The 13,697-nt window shown below is 48.3% G+C and overlaps 2 protein-coding genes across 2 annotated transcripts; one reads left to right on the top strand and one right to left on the bottom strand.

Moving 5' to 3' along the window:
• Positions 1 to 5,362: 5,362 nt before the first annotated feature.
• On the bottom strand, positions 5,363 to 5,764 carry ONS95_011927 (uncharacterized protein; the record flags this gene model as incomplete). Its single annotated transcript, XM_058505528.1, has 1 exon — positions 5,363 to 5,764. The coding sequence occupies one exon, from the start codon at positions 5,762 to 5,764 to the stop codon at positions 5,363 to 5,365; it is 402 nt and encodes a 133-aa protein (XP_058358050.1).
• On the top strand, positions 5,632 to 12,233 carry ONS95_011926 (uncharacterized protein). Its single transcript, XM_058505527.1, has 2 exons — positions 5,632 to 6,486; positions 6,613 to 12,233. Exon 2 carries the CDS (start codon positions 6,851 to 6,853, stop codon positions 10,832 to 10,834), a length of 3,984 nt encoding a protein of 1,327 aa, XP_058358049.1. The 5' UTR covers positions 5,632 to 6,486; positions 6,613 to 6,850; the 3' UTR covers positions 10,835 to 12,233.
• The last annotated feature ends 1,464 nt before the right edge of the window (positions 12,234 to 13,697 follow it).

Raw genomic sequence — 13,697 nt, 5'->3', positions numbered from 1 at the left:
GCATGTGAGATTTGGATATTTGCAGCTGGTGAGAAAGAACGGGGAAGTATTATTGGCAGGAGAGATGGATGGGTGGATGGATGGATGGAAATTACATGTGTTTCTCACGCACGGTTTATTGTGGGTTTGGTGTTCCATTGTGACGGGCGTGACGGGAGAGGAGAAGAGTGAGAAGAGAGGTGGAGATGTACTGTAAGAGATAGATTATGGTAAAATTTAATATGGTATCGGACGTTCTGATGTCATTCATGGAGTGTTCGGGAGTTATTCTTAGGAGAATACGCATCGATCGATTCGCAGGGGGAAAAAAAAAGAGGAGATGAAAAAAAAAAACAAAAAAAAAACAGAGGTTTTGCGTATAGGGAATCTAGATCTAAGTGATGTTGTTCTCTTCTCTTCTCTTCATCTCTTTCAGTGTCTGAGATTTGATGTCATAGGGACGAGACTACTTGAATTTACTTACCTACCTACAGTAGAGGTGTGCACTTTCAAACCAGCCAGCCAGCCTGGACCAGACCAGCCTTACATAAGCCTTCGTAAGTTCCAATCCTCGACTCATCTCAACTGCTCCGGCACAGGCAGACAGGAACGTAGGTAAACTCAACTCTGGCATTGGCATTGGCATTGACCCTGCCGCCCGCCCCCCAATGTATAGGTACCAAGTATATGTTCGGCCTCCACGGCAGTGGCCCCCGGAGGGCCAGCGGAGCGTCACCACTCACCACACCATACCTTAACATCCTGACTGACCATATCCATATACTTGATACTTATTATTAATGACGCTCCGCTGGCCCTCCGGGGGCCACTGCCGTGGAGGCTGTGGGGGCTGTCATTGTTTGGCACGTAAACTCAATTCAAGATTACCTCAAAATCCAGACACTACACACATACTAGTACTGTACACATCGATGACCTAAACATCGAAACAACATCAGGAAGACGCGTCTCTACGCGTCCCTTTGTTTTCCTTTTTCCTCGAACGAGTATCATTTTTTTCTTTTTGTGCTTGTGCATCTGCATCTGCAGCTGCATGGTATGTGCGTGCGTGCGTGCGTGCGTGCGTGGTGGCATCGTGGCTTTAGTGCATCATGCTAACTTACCTCCTACCTTAGCCAGCTAGCCTAAGGTACCCACCCACCCACCTGGATTATCATCCATCAGCTTTTGATTCTGGAATACTACAGTACTACAGTACTACATACAGTACGGAGGTGTTTTTATCTTGGGTGCCCACTACTGGACACTGTGCAGGTGTGTGGCTTGTATTGTAAATTAGCTTGTCAGAGGTGCAGTGCAGTAGTAGTATGCGTATTGGATGTGGATGCAGGGTGAGGATGAGGATGAAGCTGGTGGTTAGCGCTTCATGAGTGATGAGTTGATGAGTTGATGAGTTGATGAGTTGATGAGTTGGCCGTTTTTTGTTTTGGATGGAGGGGAGGGGAGGGGAGGGGATGAGATGATGAGGTGGGGTGGAGTTAATTAATTAAATTTGCTCCGATTTGTGTGTTTTGTAGAAAAGACCTCCAAAAAATTCTTCTTCTTCTCCTTCTTCTCCTTCTTCTTCTTCTTCTTCTTGTTTCCTCTCTGACTGAGTAAAATTCGCAGTGGGGAATTCTTCCGATAAAGATGCAGATGGTGAGGTGAGGTGAAAAGAGGGGTGGAGTTAAGAAGGATTCCATTCCCATGGATTGGGGTTTGTGATTGATTCACTGGATATAGGTAGGGAGGTACCTAGTGTTGTTTCCGTTTTGTCTGGTGAGGAAGTTTATAGGTCGTGTCTCAATAATAGCATGTTTCTCGTCGGTTGTTAGGGCTGTTAGCTAGATTGACGGTTCGCTCCCATTACTAGGTAAATTAGGAGGAAACCTTGGTCATAATAGTGCAGACGATAGATAGATAAGTAAAACTATGTAAATTTGCAGTAAATTAGTTGACGCAAACGGTGTTGCATGCTGCATAGCATGGATTGCATAGCATGGCATGGGCAGGGCATTAGTAAATCATAAGTTTATCTGCTAAGGTGGAGGTACATTAGTTACCTACGGAAGTAGGTAGCTGAAGTTAGATATGTATCCGCTCGAGGAAAGTAAACTAAAGTAAAGTACCTGGCTATCGCTTTTATCAGATGAACGGTATGTAAGATCGGTAAATAGATCAGGTAGCATTATCGATTAGTTCGGTCGTCCAGTTTGCCGATCTTACCTACCTACCTACCGACCTAGCCAACGTCGGGTTGTGAAATAAATAGCAGAGCATATGCATCTCGAGCCGCGACTCGGACTCGGGATTCCCGAATAATCAATCAAACTCGGGAGCGGACCAGCAGGGAGGGAGGCCAAATTGTGTGTGGATGGATAGATGGAAATCAATTGCCGGCAGCGAAGGAGACGGAAGTGGAGGAGGTGGAGAAGGAAATAACCCACCCAAATAAATGTTTGCGGCGAGCTTGAGACATCTTGTGAACCGTGATGTGATGTGTCAAAGAACGCCCCAGTGTTTATATTGAATAATGATGACGTTTGGGTTTTTTTTTTCTTTGACTGATTATTGATGGAGCAGGCCAATTTCACAGTGATGAGACCCCAGGCATGCCATGTTGGGCAAGCAAGCAAGCAAGCAAGCTAGGTTTTTGACTTTTTTTCCCCTCTTGATGGGGGAGACGGGCTGTGATGTGATGTGATGGGATGGGATGGGATGGGATGGGATGGGCAAACGAGGCTGAACCTCGAACCTCGAACCTCGAACCCTCTAACCACGGTTCATCCTTCCATTTTATGTACCTACTCGTACTGTAAAATTGCCACGCGGTCGGTCGGTCGGTCGGTGGGGTGGTGTACAGTCCCTACCTACCTAGTCTCCATGTTTGCAATTTTGCAACGAACTTCTGGGGAGTTAGTCGAAACAGCTATTGAGATTTGGATGGATTGAAGGAAGTTGAGCCTGCGTTTGACGATATCTTTAGTTTGAGTCTTGGATCTGAAATGGCCTACCGGTCCTGCTGGTCCTTCCGCTTGTAAGTTATCCCGATTCTTCCGATTTTCCGATCGTGTTCTTTCTCTCGTTTTTATGTTTGTTTGTAGTGTGCCAGTCAGCACATAGTAAGGTTTGCACGTCTTGCGAGGGATTTCCATGATAAAAGAGCGAGGCCAAACTTCGATTTCCGATTTTCCGATTCGCATCCCCCTGATGTGAAGTGGAGTGGAGTGGAGTTCGTGATTTTCAACTGGCCTCCTCTGAGAAGAGGAGAACGGGAATAATGAGAAACTCTGAACAGTGGGGAGTCCATCCCAGGACGCGGAGGGGGGAGGGCATGGCCTCATTTTAAGTCTGCGCTACCTCTTACGGAGGTAAAGAAGCTGGACTGAATACGGATAAGTGTCAGGTACGGAGACGATGTGACTGGTTCGCGGCAGCTGGCCGGTTCCGCGGGTGTGGATGGGGAGGGGGGGAAGGGAGGCTAAAGGGTGTATCCTTGTTGCGGAATGGGATGTGGATGTGGGTGGGGTGGCTTGCAGGGGTGGGATATGGGATGAGGACGGGATAGGGGAGGGCAGCTATTCCATTTTGAGAGCCACGTGACAAATGGCCGAAAGGAGGGATTTCCGATTTGTGTGTGAAGGAAGATATTTGGTAGGTGGGTGGATAGCTCTTCTTCTGAAACGAACAGTAGGTTAGGGTCGAGTTATCGTTGGCTTCTGGTGCAGTGCAGTAATTTTCTTTTCAGCAGCGCTGAAGCACAGCGTAGTGGAGCAGCTGAAAATCGTAACAGTGGCAAACCTGTTTTCTGGAACGGGAAAGACAATCAGAGGCTCTATCGAGATTCTGAAACGTTTGGATGGTTCCCGTGGGGTGCGATGGGGCCTGGTATTGGATCGGGGAAGCCTTTGCTGAAGATGTGCTTGGACTTCGTTCTGTGCCTGTGGCAGCTTTTTCACGAAACAAAAAAAAGCAAGTTCTGTACAGTACTATTTTGCGACCCTATCGCTTGGGGAGAATATATCACCTCAGACTGGATTGGGTAGGTTTGAACCCCACAGTTTTGTTACCTTTTGGACTGGACTAAGATGCGATGCGATAACTGAGAGTTCGACGTTGCAGTTTGTTTGGAACCTTGAGAGCCGAGGACCGAGACATCATCGCGTTGTGATAGACTTGGCTGGTTGGATGAGGAGAGTTGACTTTGCCAAGCGGGGAGCTGTCAGAAACGAGGGAAACAAGACAAACGAGCGTGGAGAAAAACAAACATTTTGATGTCTGATGTGATGTATGATGCATCTGTGCAGCGTTTTTGATATCGTTTCTACTACTGCACTGCTGCAGAGTGGATAGAAACGTTTGATTGTATCGAGGGTTGAAGATTGATAGTGTGTGCGCGTGGCGTTTGCCGCTGGGCTCTAATCCAACGATGGTGCAGCATGCCAGTGCCAGTATCGTCACAATCCTTCAGGGGCACACAGTGTAAAAACTCTGGTAATTTAGGAGCGCGCTTGGGGATAGACAAGGGGTTAGGGGTACCTGTCAGAACTGAATCTTGACAACGAGAACAAGACATACTTCAATATACTTTTGATCAGGGCTTCAGGAGGCGGGGTAGGATAACTCGGCGACACAAAAAGGAACTCAATTTGGGATTTCAAAGTGACTGTTTGAAGGAGTTGAGATATCTGAAGTCGTACCGAAGTATGGACGGACTTGCTTCGAGGTTCAGCAGTGTTTGACGAACAGAGCTGGATAGAAGGACAGAGACACGCAGGTACGGTACGGTACGGTACGGTACAGGTACAAGGGAACACAGCTGTGCGCTGCAATTACGCACGCCTGAACGTAATCTTGCCGTGTAAGTTACCGGTTCTGTTGTGTATTTTGTACCTGCCGAATTCAGGTGCTCGACACTTTGCGTCGCTTTGCTTCTCCTTGCGCAGAGGGATTACTGTGCCCAGTGCTGAGTGCTCAGATGATGAGAAGGTGCTCACATATTAGATATGGTTTCTCCGAGAAAGCTACTTTGGGAAGTGAAGTGTACTGGTACTGGTTGGAGTGCCTAGTCGTAGTGTTCCCCTGGTGTTTTCGTCTTGCCTTGCTTCGTTACGTAGCCTCCAGAGTTGACCCGATAGTCGGTAAATTACCTCTGTACCTCTGTCCGCAGAATCAAATGTCACTTTCAGCGCTTCCCGATAAGCCTTTTGCAGCTTCTCAGGGCTCAAGTCCACTGGATTCCAGCGTAGCATCCCCTAAGAAGCACCCTACAGTAACATTCCGCGCGCCTTTTCCCGTGTCAGCCTACCTATCGGTCCCAATTCCAGGGGCGGGCGGCAGTCACCACACCATCCCTCAGCGCCAAATAATATTGCCCATCGGGTTAAGGCCAGGAACCAGCGACCGGTGGCTTTTGGCTCTTGGCTCTTGGCTCTTGGCTCTGCATAAGCACCGTCACCGTCGTTGTCGTTACCCCTGAATGCAGCCGGAAGGACCAGACGATCCAGAGATCACGACCAGGGGGGGAGGGGAGGGCTTGAGGGCTTGAGGGCTTGAGGGCTTCCAGGGCCAGACCGGATCCTTGATCTCGCTTGACCTCCACCACTTTTTCGCCCATTCCCTGACCCTGAGCCATGCCCACCCCATGCCCACCCCATGCCCACCCCGTGCCCGTTGGGCTCCCGTCCAATCCCGTCTCTTCTATCCTCCCTTTCCCTGCTCCAACAGCCTCCAAGCCGTACGCTTCTGCTTCTGCTTCTGCTTTTGCTTCCTTCGTGCATTGCATTGCATTGCATCGCATTGTTCACCTTCGTTTTTCTCCTGCCGGCCTGCTCCTGCTCCTGCTCCTGCAACGCACATCCTCGTTCACCCACACCTCTTCCACCACTCTCCACGCCATCCCGCAGAGCAAAGACGAGCAGAGGAAACATCTATCTCGCGTCGAAACACCAGAATCGCCGAGTCCTGTGCTTTTGTGCGAAGACCAGGAACGAGAGCCACCCTCCGAACATATACTCCTCGAACCGCTCCAGCATTCACTTCCAGCACTCCGTCACCCATTAATGCATTGTCACGCGAATCTCCGAACCAGCACAGCAATCTGCACTCAGCTTCTGCACTGATCCGCCCAGGGTAGCGTCGAACGCGCCGCATTCCTCACTCCTGTTGTAATTACATCCAGCTTCAACAACGACGCGCGAGGAATCCTCGACATATTGCAGCTACCCACCATACAATTGCCTCTGACGTCTGCAGAGAAGGGAGAATCCCGGCTGGAGCTCAAATAAACCTTCTGCACCTCAATCAATATATGTGCCTAGCCATCGATTCGACACCCCATCCTCCGAGAGCCCAAGGATACCGAAACAAGCCCGTGACAGTCGGTCCCAACTCTGAAGCACAACACCCGTTTACCCCTGCGCGAACACTCCCATTCAGCCATTGCATTTCGACCGTTCATTATCGATTGCCTCTTCCGCTATCTATTTCGAAACGATCGTCCTGATAGTACGTGCTGTTATTCAGACGGGGATTAGGGACAAACCCTATCTCTATCCCGTGTCTAATCCCATAGAACCCGCTCATTCGTCTTATATTTATATCTTCAGGGCTGATGCTTGTACCCCGGAATAGGTTCTTCTCCACTCCTCACGCTTTGGACTAGTCATCCCTTCATTTTGATTCGAATTTGCTTCACGAAGAAATCCCCCTCTCGATCGTCTACAAGCTGGAGAGGTTCATATCCAGTTCGTGAGCGTGCTCACCCACAACACTCGTTGTCAGTCCTCCTCATTCGAAGCTGCTGCAGTGCACCGCCGGATCTCAGGGGCTAATTCTTTCCAGACGGCGGTAATACGTACAATTAATCACCATGAATCGATTCCGCACAAAGAAGAAGGTCAAGGACGCCCCAGATGGAGTGGTCAGGGCATCAACAGATTCAGAGGCACCGTCAGTGCCAGCAATCAAGTCGTCGAAAACATTTAGATTAGGGAAGAAGACCCCGGAACCAGAGCCGAAGCCAGAAATCGATCTTTCGACAGCGTTACCGTCTTCGGACGACTTTCGAACGAGTTTACTGATGAGCGGACTTTCTGCTCGATTTTCTATGCTTCGAGAACAGGACGATCCGAAATCGAAGATTGGAAAAGCAAGTGACGACAGCGTTCTGTTTCCCAAACGACAATCGAGGTTAAATGACTTTGGATTCATGGCACAAGGACTCTCGGATATTGCGGAGGTTTCGTCAATTAATGGATCGATACGACCTCCGTTCGCGTTTGGCCGGTCCGACTCTTTTGCAGGCTCAGAAGGCTACGGGACCGACGATGATTCCACGCACGGTAGCATAATGAATCGAGCGAAGCCAGGGGAAGGGAACAACTTATTCGGTGGCCGACAGAAGATAATGATGGGAAATAGAGCTTTATATGACAACGATGTCAGTCAATCGGCTTTCCAGAAGATCCGGGAACGGGAGAGAGAGCAGAAGGAACAGGAACGTCAACGAGAGGAAGAAGCTCAATCTTCACGGCCGAGTTCACCACCACTTTCAGGGTATAACCGAAACAGGGAAACATCTTCAACAACCTCTTCTGGCGGCCCTTCAATAACCCGGAGCTCAACAGCTGCAACGTCCGTCACATCCCAAAGGACGCCATCTCTGAATGGAGGTCACACTCCAATCACACCAAACATCCCAGGTGCCAATGCACCTTTGGAGAGATCAGGGACGAAGAATCGAAGATTGTACGAAACTGGACTTGACAATCATCTCCATGAGCAACAGTTCTCTGCAATGAGTAGGATTGACACTCTTACTAGGCAGCGGACTCTCGGAGCGAACACACCACCACCGGGAGTGTCTCCTACATATGGAGTAGCGCCTGGTGACAGATGGGATCGGCCGATTCTTGGGAAGCAGAGCATGCCAAATTTACGAGCAGCAAGCCCTCCACCTACCGGTGCTGCAATGGGCACTTTCGACTTTACTGTCCGTAAGAACAGCAATGCTGGAGCTAAGCCCTTCGGCATGGCTTCTCCTCCTCTGAGCCCACCAATGAGCGAGTACGACGAGCAAGGAATATTACCAGTACAGCCGAATGACCGAGGGAAGGCTACGGCTTTGGGTGCTTTTTCGAAACCAGCTCCATATGATGAGAATAAGTACTCTCAGAGACAGCTTCAGATGCAGCAAGAGCGGGAAACACAGCCCCAGAGGAAGCCTTCACCACCACGAGCTTTTGTTCCGCAAAATCAGCAGCAGCAACAGAGCTCATCTCGGTCTCGTACTGAATCCAATGCTACCTACGCTTCGGAAAGGTCGAGGTCAAACTCGTCAGCACAAAGAGCATTCCTTCCCCATGATCGAATCCCAGAGGCACCAATGAGCAACATTACGGTTCCAGAAACCCAAGCGATGTCTTCGGGTACCTTCCTCGCATCTCCAGACAGTACATCCTCCCCGGCATCACCTAATGATGTGGCACCAGAACAGAGCAAGTTCAAGAACCACCCAAAGCCACTCGACCTGTCTCATCTGTACCGTCCAGAACAGCGAGTGCAGCTTGATCGGCCAGACGAATCACAACACCCAGCACATCGCTTACAACCAGAGTCGAGCCCGTCACTTACCAGCCCAGACGTCTCAAATTTGCCCTTACAGCCGACCTCTGCCATATCAACGCAACCCCCAGCCGACTCACCTACACTCGGACCCGGATTGGGTAGCATCCGTCAGCATTTGAGATCTGACAGCAATTCTTCGTCGATCTATGGAGGTGTTCCATCTGCCCACTTCACTTCTCGATTCCCTGTTGACTCTCACGAGTCAATGCCGCAGAACGAGTATACCTCAAAGAATACTCCTTGGGACAATGACTGGGATCATGAGAGTAATTACGCGGAGGACAGTTCCGCTAACCTTATGAATGGTGGTCGCTCTCAACCACCAGCACTTTCTATTCGTTCACCGAATATTGAAACAGCGCCAAAAGAACCACAGAGTGCGTCATGGGAAAGAGAAATGGAGAGCCGGCACATTCGAGAAGGCAGTACAGAAACTCAGAAAGAGCAGCAAGCATTCCAGGAGGAGCTTGCTACTCGACGACGGAGAGTTCAGGAGAAGATGAAGAGCATGGTTGAGAGCGACAGCAGGTCAACTAGTCCACTCCCACCTCATCCAGCTGATTGGCCAAAGGACGCTCACCAGGTGAAGAACAATGCACTGGGGCTACTGAAGACCAAGACTAGTAGAGGCTCTTTGGTAGGGAGGCCGAAGGAAACCCCACCATCCAAAGCCATGAAGATGCTAGGCATCGGAAATGCAACTATCACGAGTGGGACACCATCACCAGGAAAGTCAAGGTTCGACGACAGTCCTTGGAATCAAGAGGAAGAGGAGAGGGAACCAGTTCGTGCACCAGGCGCTACACCTCCCCAGACTAGAGCTTTCCGAGAAGCGCGTCGAGCAGCCCAACGAGACCGAGAACGTGAACTTGCGAGCAGACATCAGCAAAGGTTCGGTCCTGAGAGCGACCAGGAGAGGCCAGTACAACGGAGAGAGAGAGAAAGACCTAGGATGGGTAATCAGCGAATGGATAACTCCTGGGTGGACAACTCTCGCGGCAATTCCCGTATGGACAACTATCGGATGGATCAGCCCAGGGACCACCGGATGGATAATCGAATGGATCGGATGAACAATCGGATGGATAACCGAATGGATAATCGAATGGATCGAATGGACAATAGAATTGAGAGCCCAAGGAGAGATAACTTTTACCGTAATCAAGAACAGAATGAGAGAATCCCACCTCATATGAGGCCTCGACATCGGACTCCGAGCAGAGAAAGGAAACCACCGCCAGTTACTTATACTCATCGAAATGGTAGCAGTAGCCAGGAGAGCAAGGATAGCAATGGAACCAGCCAGTCTGAGTCCAGGCCGCCATCCAATGCCTCTCGGGACAGATCAGGATCTGAAACCTCTGGTGGCCGATCCAAGAGTCGTACTGGCACGTACAGAGATGACCTGGCAAAGGCCATGGCTGAAGGCACGTCCAGCACTAGTCAAGTTCACGAGGAGCGCCCGGCTCGCCTAATGCCACGATCTCCTGTTCCACCTGGAATGGGTCTACCAGCATCACCATCTCCAATTCCCTCGCCAATGATGCCTCCAAATCGCTCTCGAAGTAATAGCAAGACAATGCCAGCAGGTTACTTTGAAAAATTACCAAGTCTTCAGACTGGCAATGAGGGTGTTGAAATTGGTTCAGCACCAAGACCTTCTCCAACAGCTCCCTTTGTTGTTAACCCAACTCCCGCATTAGTGCAGCCCTCACCTGCTGGCTCTGGAGCAACCACGCCCATCGGCCAAGGAGCACCGATAGGAGGAATTCCTACTATGCGAAAGAAGTCAATCAACAAGTCCGACATTTCAGAGCCAAAGCTGATCTCATCCACCTCAAGAATCACCACTGTCAACCTACCTCCGGGATCATCTCTTGCCAATGGTAGCGAGATCAACGCACCACCGATTCCTCCTGTTAACCCCAAACGTCGCCAAACCCGTACAATGTTCGGCGGGTTCATGGGCCGAAGAGATGACGATGAGATCCATTCGATGCCAGCCGCCACACAATCAACCGAAGAAATGTCCACCTTTTCCGCAGACGAAGGCGATTCCAAACCCAAGATCCGACATAAGCTCCGCAAGAGCTCCAGCGAAGGTGGTAACCTCAACGCTCGAGCCCGACAGGCTGCCAATGCAGCACCCAGCCCGGCAATGCCCGGCACATTCCCACCAGGCTCAGGCAGCCCTCCTCGCCGCCCCATAGAGGGCGGTATGTTCTAATCAGATTTTGGTCTCTGTCACTGGTTGTGTTATCGGGATGGAAAAGGCACACAAAAGATGTTTACATGACGCATATACCCTTTGCCATCTATGGTGTTTTTTCTTTTCTTTCTTCTCTCTCCTCTGCATACATGAAATGCATGGATTGTATTTTATGTACTGTATTGTACTGTACTGCTACATGTTTTACCTCCCGCAAAAAACAAAAAACGGGGTTCAATGAAAGATAATGTTTACATGACGTCCTGCTGCTCGCCTCTTTTTTTTTCTTTCTTCTGACGACATGTGCTTTATTTTGATTTTTGATTTTTTTTTGTTCGCTTCGCTTCTTTCGTTTCGTTTCTTTTAATTGGCTTGATTGGCTGATCTGCTGATCTGCTGATCTGCAATTTCTTTCTCTTTGGGAGAGAGTTAATGGAATGGAATGGAATGGGAATGCAGATTTTGTATTGTACAGACAGACAGACAGACAGACTGTTGCCTCAAGGCAAGGCGACGGAACGTGACGTGACGTGAACGCCAACTTTATATATATAAAAGAACGGAAAAAGGAAGGGATATTAATCTGGCGTTTAATGGTTTCTGGTTTCTGGTTTCTGTGTGTGCGTGTGTGCGTGTGTGTGTGTGTGTGTGTGTGCGCACGCTCTTCCCTTCTTTTTTTTTCTTTATTCTTTTCTTTTGTAAAAGGGGGGGAAGGGGATATTTCAAAACAATGTGATTTGATGGATGGATGTATGGACTGATGGATGGATGGATGGCATGTGTTTATGTCTCTCCTATTTTTTTTTTCTTTTTTCTTTTTCTCTGAATCTCTGAATCTCTCTGAGGATCTGATGGTATGGTGTGGTATGGGATGGTGTGGGATGGGATGGGATTGTGGTTCGTTTTTCTTCTTTTCGACTTCTTTTCTTCGACTTCTTTTTTTCTTCGAGTTCTTTCTTGGGGGTTGAGGATTTTTTTTTTTTTTTTTTTTTTATGTTGATGTTGATGTTGATGATGAGATTGATGTTGAAATTGGGATTGATATGGGGTTTACTGGTTTTGAAAGGGATGGGAAAAGAAGGGATAACTGGTATGTGCTGCCTGGGCGGGCTCAGCTGGCCTGTGCTTGTGCTTGTGCTTGTGGCGGCGCTGCATTTTTGGGAGGGTGGGATATCTGATTTCAGCGTGTGAGTAAGAGAGTGAGAGAGTGTGTGGGTTGGGGGGAGGGGGGGGGGGGGGGGATGGGATTGGGAGGGAAGGTGGAGAGGGAAGAGGTACAGCTAGCTCGTGATTTTGTATGGGTGGTGAATCATTTGAGCATAAGCTTGAGCATATGCATGTGTTGGTGTGCATGGGACATACTATACTGTACTGTAGCTACCACAGGGGAGGGAGAGGGAGTAATATGAATGATTGAATGATTGATTGATTGATTGATTGATACCTACAAAATTGGCCTACCTGCCTGCTTGCCTACCCATGTGCCTCGGGTTGATTGAGTGTGATGGTAATTGTGCTCTAGCCTGTGCTCTTGAAGTGTGCTCTTGTAAGCTAGAGAGAACTAACTACGCTGTGGTAAGTAAATGTACAGGTTAAGGTAAAGATAAAGGTAAAAGGTAAAACGGTAAAGAAAGGTAAGCACAAATGGCTCAGGACGTAGGTAGGTAGGTAGCTTGATTTGTTTGTTTGTTTGGTGCTGAGGTAGGGTAGGTAAGTAGGTAGCTAGGTAGGTAGGTAGGTAGGGTGATATTAAAGGGGTGGGATGTGCGATTTATAGGCTTGACTGGATTGGGAAGGGGAACGGTAAAGAAGGGGGTATAAATAAATTCTATTGGTAGAAACTGTTGGTGCCTTTCCCTGTTTTTTTTGGTTGTTTTCTTAATTGCTTGCTTGCTTGCTTGCTTGCTTACTTTATTGCCTACCTGCTAAGACTGGAGTCTGCGATTTCTGTCGAGTCAAAGTCTGGGCTGGGCTGCATGGAGGACACATTGAAAAAAAGTCTGGCAGGCAGGCAGGAAGGCTGGGAATTGAATCCGAGTCTGAGTCTGAGTCTGAGTCTGAGTTTGCGGACTACGGAGGATAGATTCTTAAAAAGAAGACTTGAAAAGCAAAGTAGTAATAAAACGTAGAAGACTTTTTAGTTGACTATTCTTATTATTAACTAAATTCATTCTTGAATTTAGGTTACTGTAGGGTTCAGGTAAGTAGATAGGCGCTAAGGGACATGTCGGAATTTTTATGTCGGAATTTTTAGGTTTTATCAAAGTTAAGTAAGTATTTTACTTACAATTTCACATTGCGTAATGTAATGCGTAAGTAAGTCTTACTTACAAATTGTGGGGGGGGGGCGCGGCGCGGGGGTTGGATATGGTTATTTTTTGATTTGTATTTGTATTTGGGTCTGTTTGTGTTTTACCTACTCTGGTTGTGGTTGGTGTTGGTGTTGGTTTGGTTTGGTTTGGTTGGGTTGGGTTGGGTAAGTTAGCTTGCTTGCACTTCCGCTTCTATGGGGCGATGGATAATTCTGATGTAGTTACTTGTAGGTGCTCGGGTTTGGTGCGGGGATTTGATGCGGGAATTCAAGAGAGTAAGTAATTGATTCCTTATGTAGTAGGTAGTAGGTTGTAGGTTATAGGAAGTATATCTCTAGTTTTATCTTCTTTTTCTTCTTCTTCTTCTATTTATCTCTATTTAAGTTATCTGTCCGCCTACTAATATATCTTCGCGAGAAAGATAAACTTATCAATCTCTTAAGTAATAAGATATAAAAATGAGGTAATGTGAGATAATCTAGGTGAGGCTTGCCTGCGTACGTTCTTCATTTTGAAGGGTATTAATCGCGTTTAAGTGACTAGAAGAAGTTTGCGATTATTGAGCTAGA

This window comes from Cadophora gregata (assembly GCF_030347475.1).
Source record: "Cadophora gregata isolate MNR1 chromosome Unknown scaffold_6, whole genome shotgun sequence".
NCBI classification, from domain to species: Eukaryota; Fungi; Ascomycota; class Leotiomycetes; order Helotiales; family Ploettnerulaceae; genus Cadophora; species Cadophora gregata.
This window is presented reverse-complemented; position numbering and strand designations above follow the sequence as displayed.

Bases quoted from the DNA above. Each gene is read 5' to 3' on its own strand.
- ONS95_011926 (XM_058505527.1), top strand. From the start codon at position 6,851: ATGAATCGATTCCGCACAAAGAAGAAGGTCAAGGACGCCCCAGATGGA.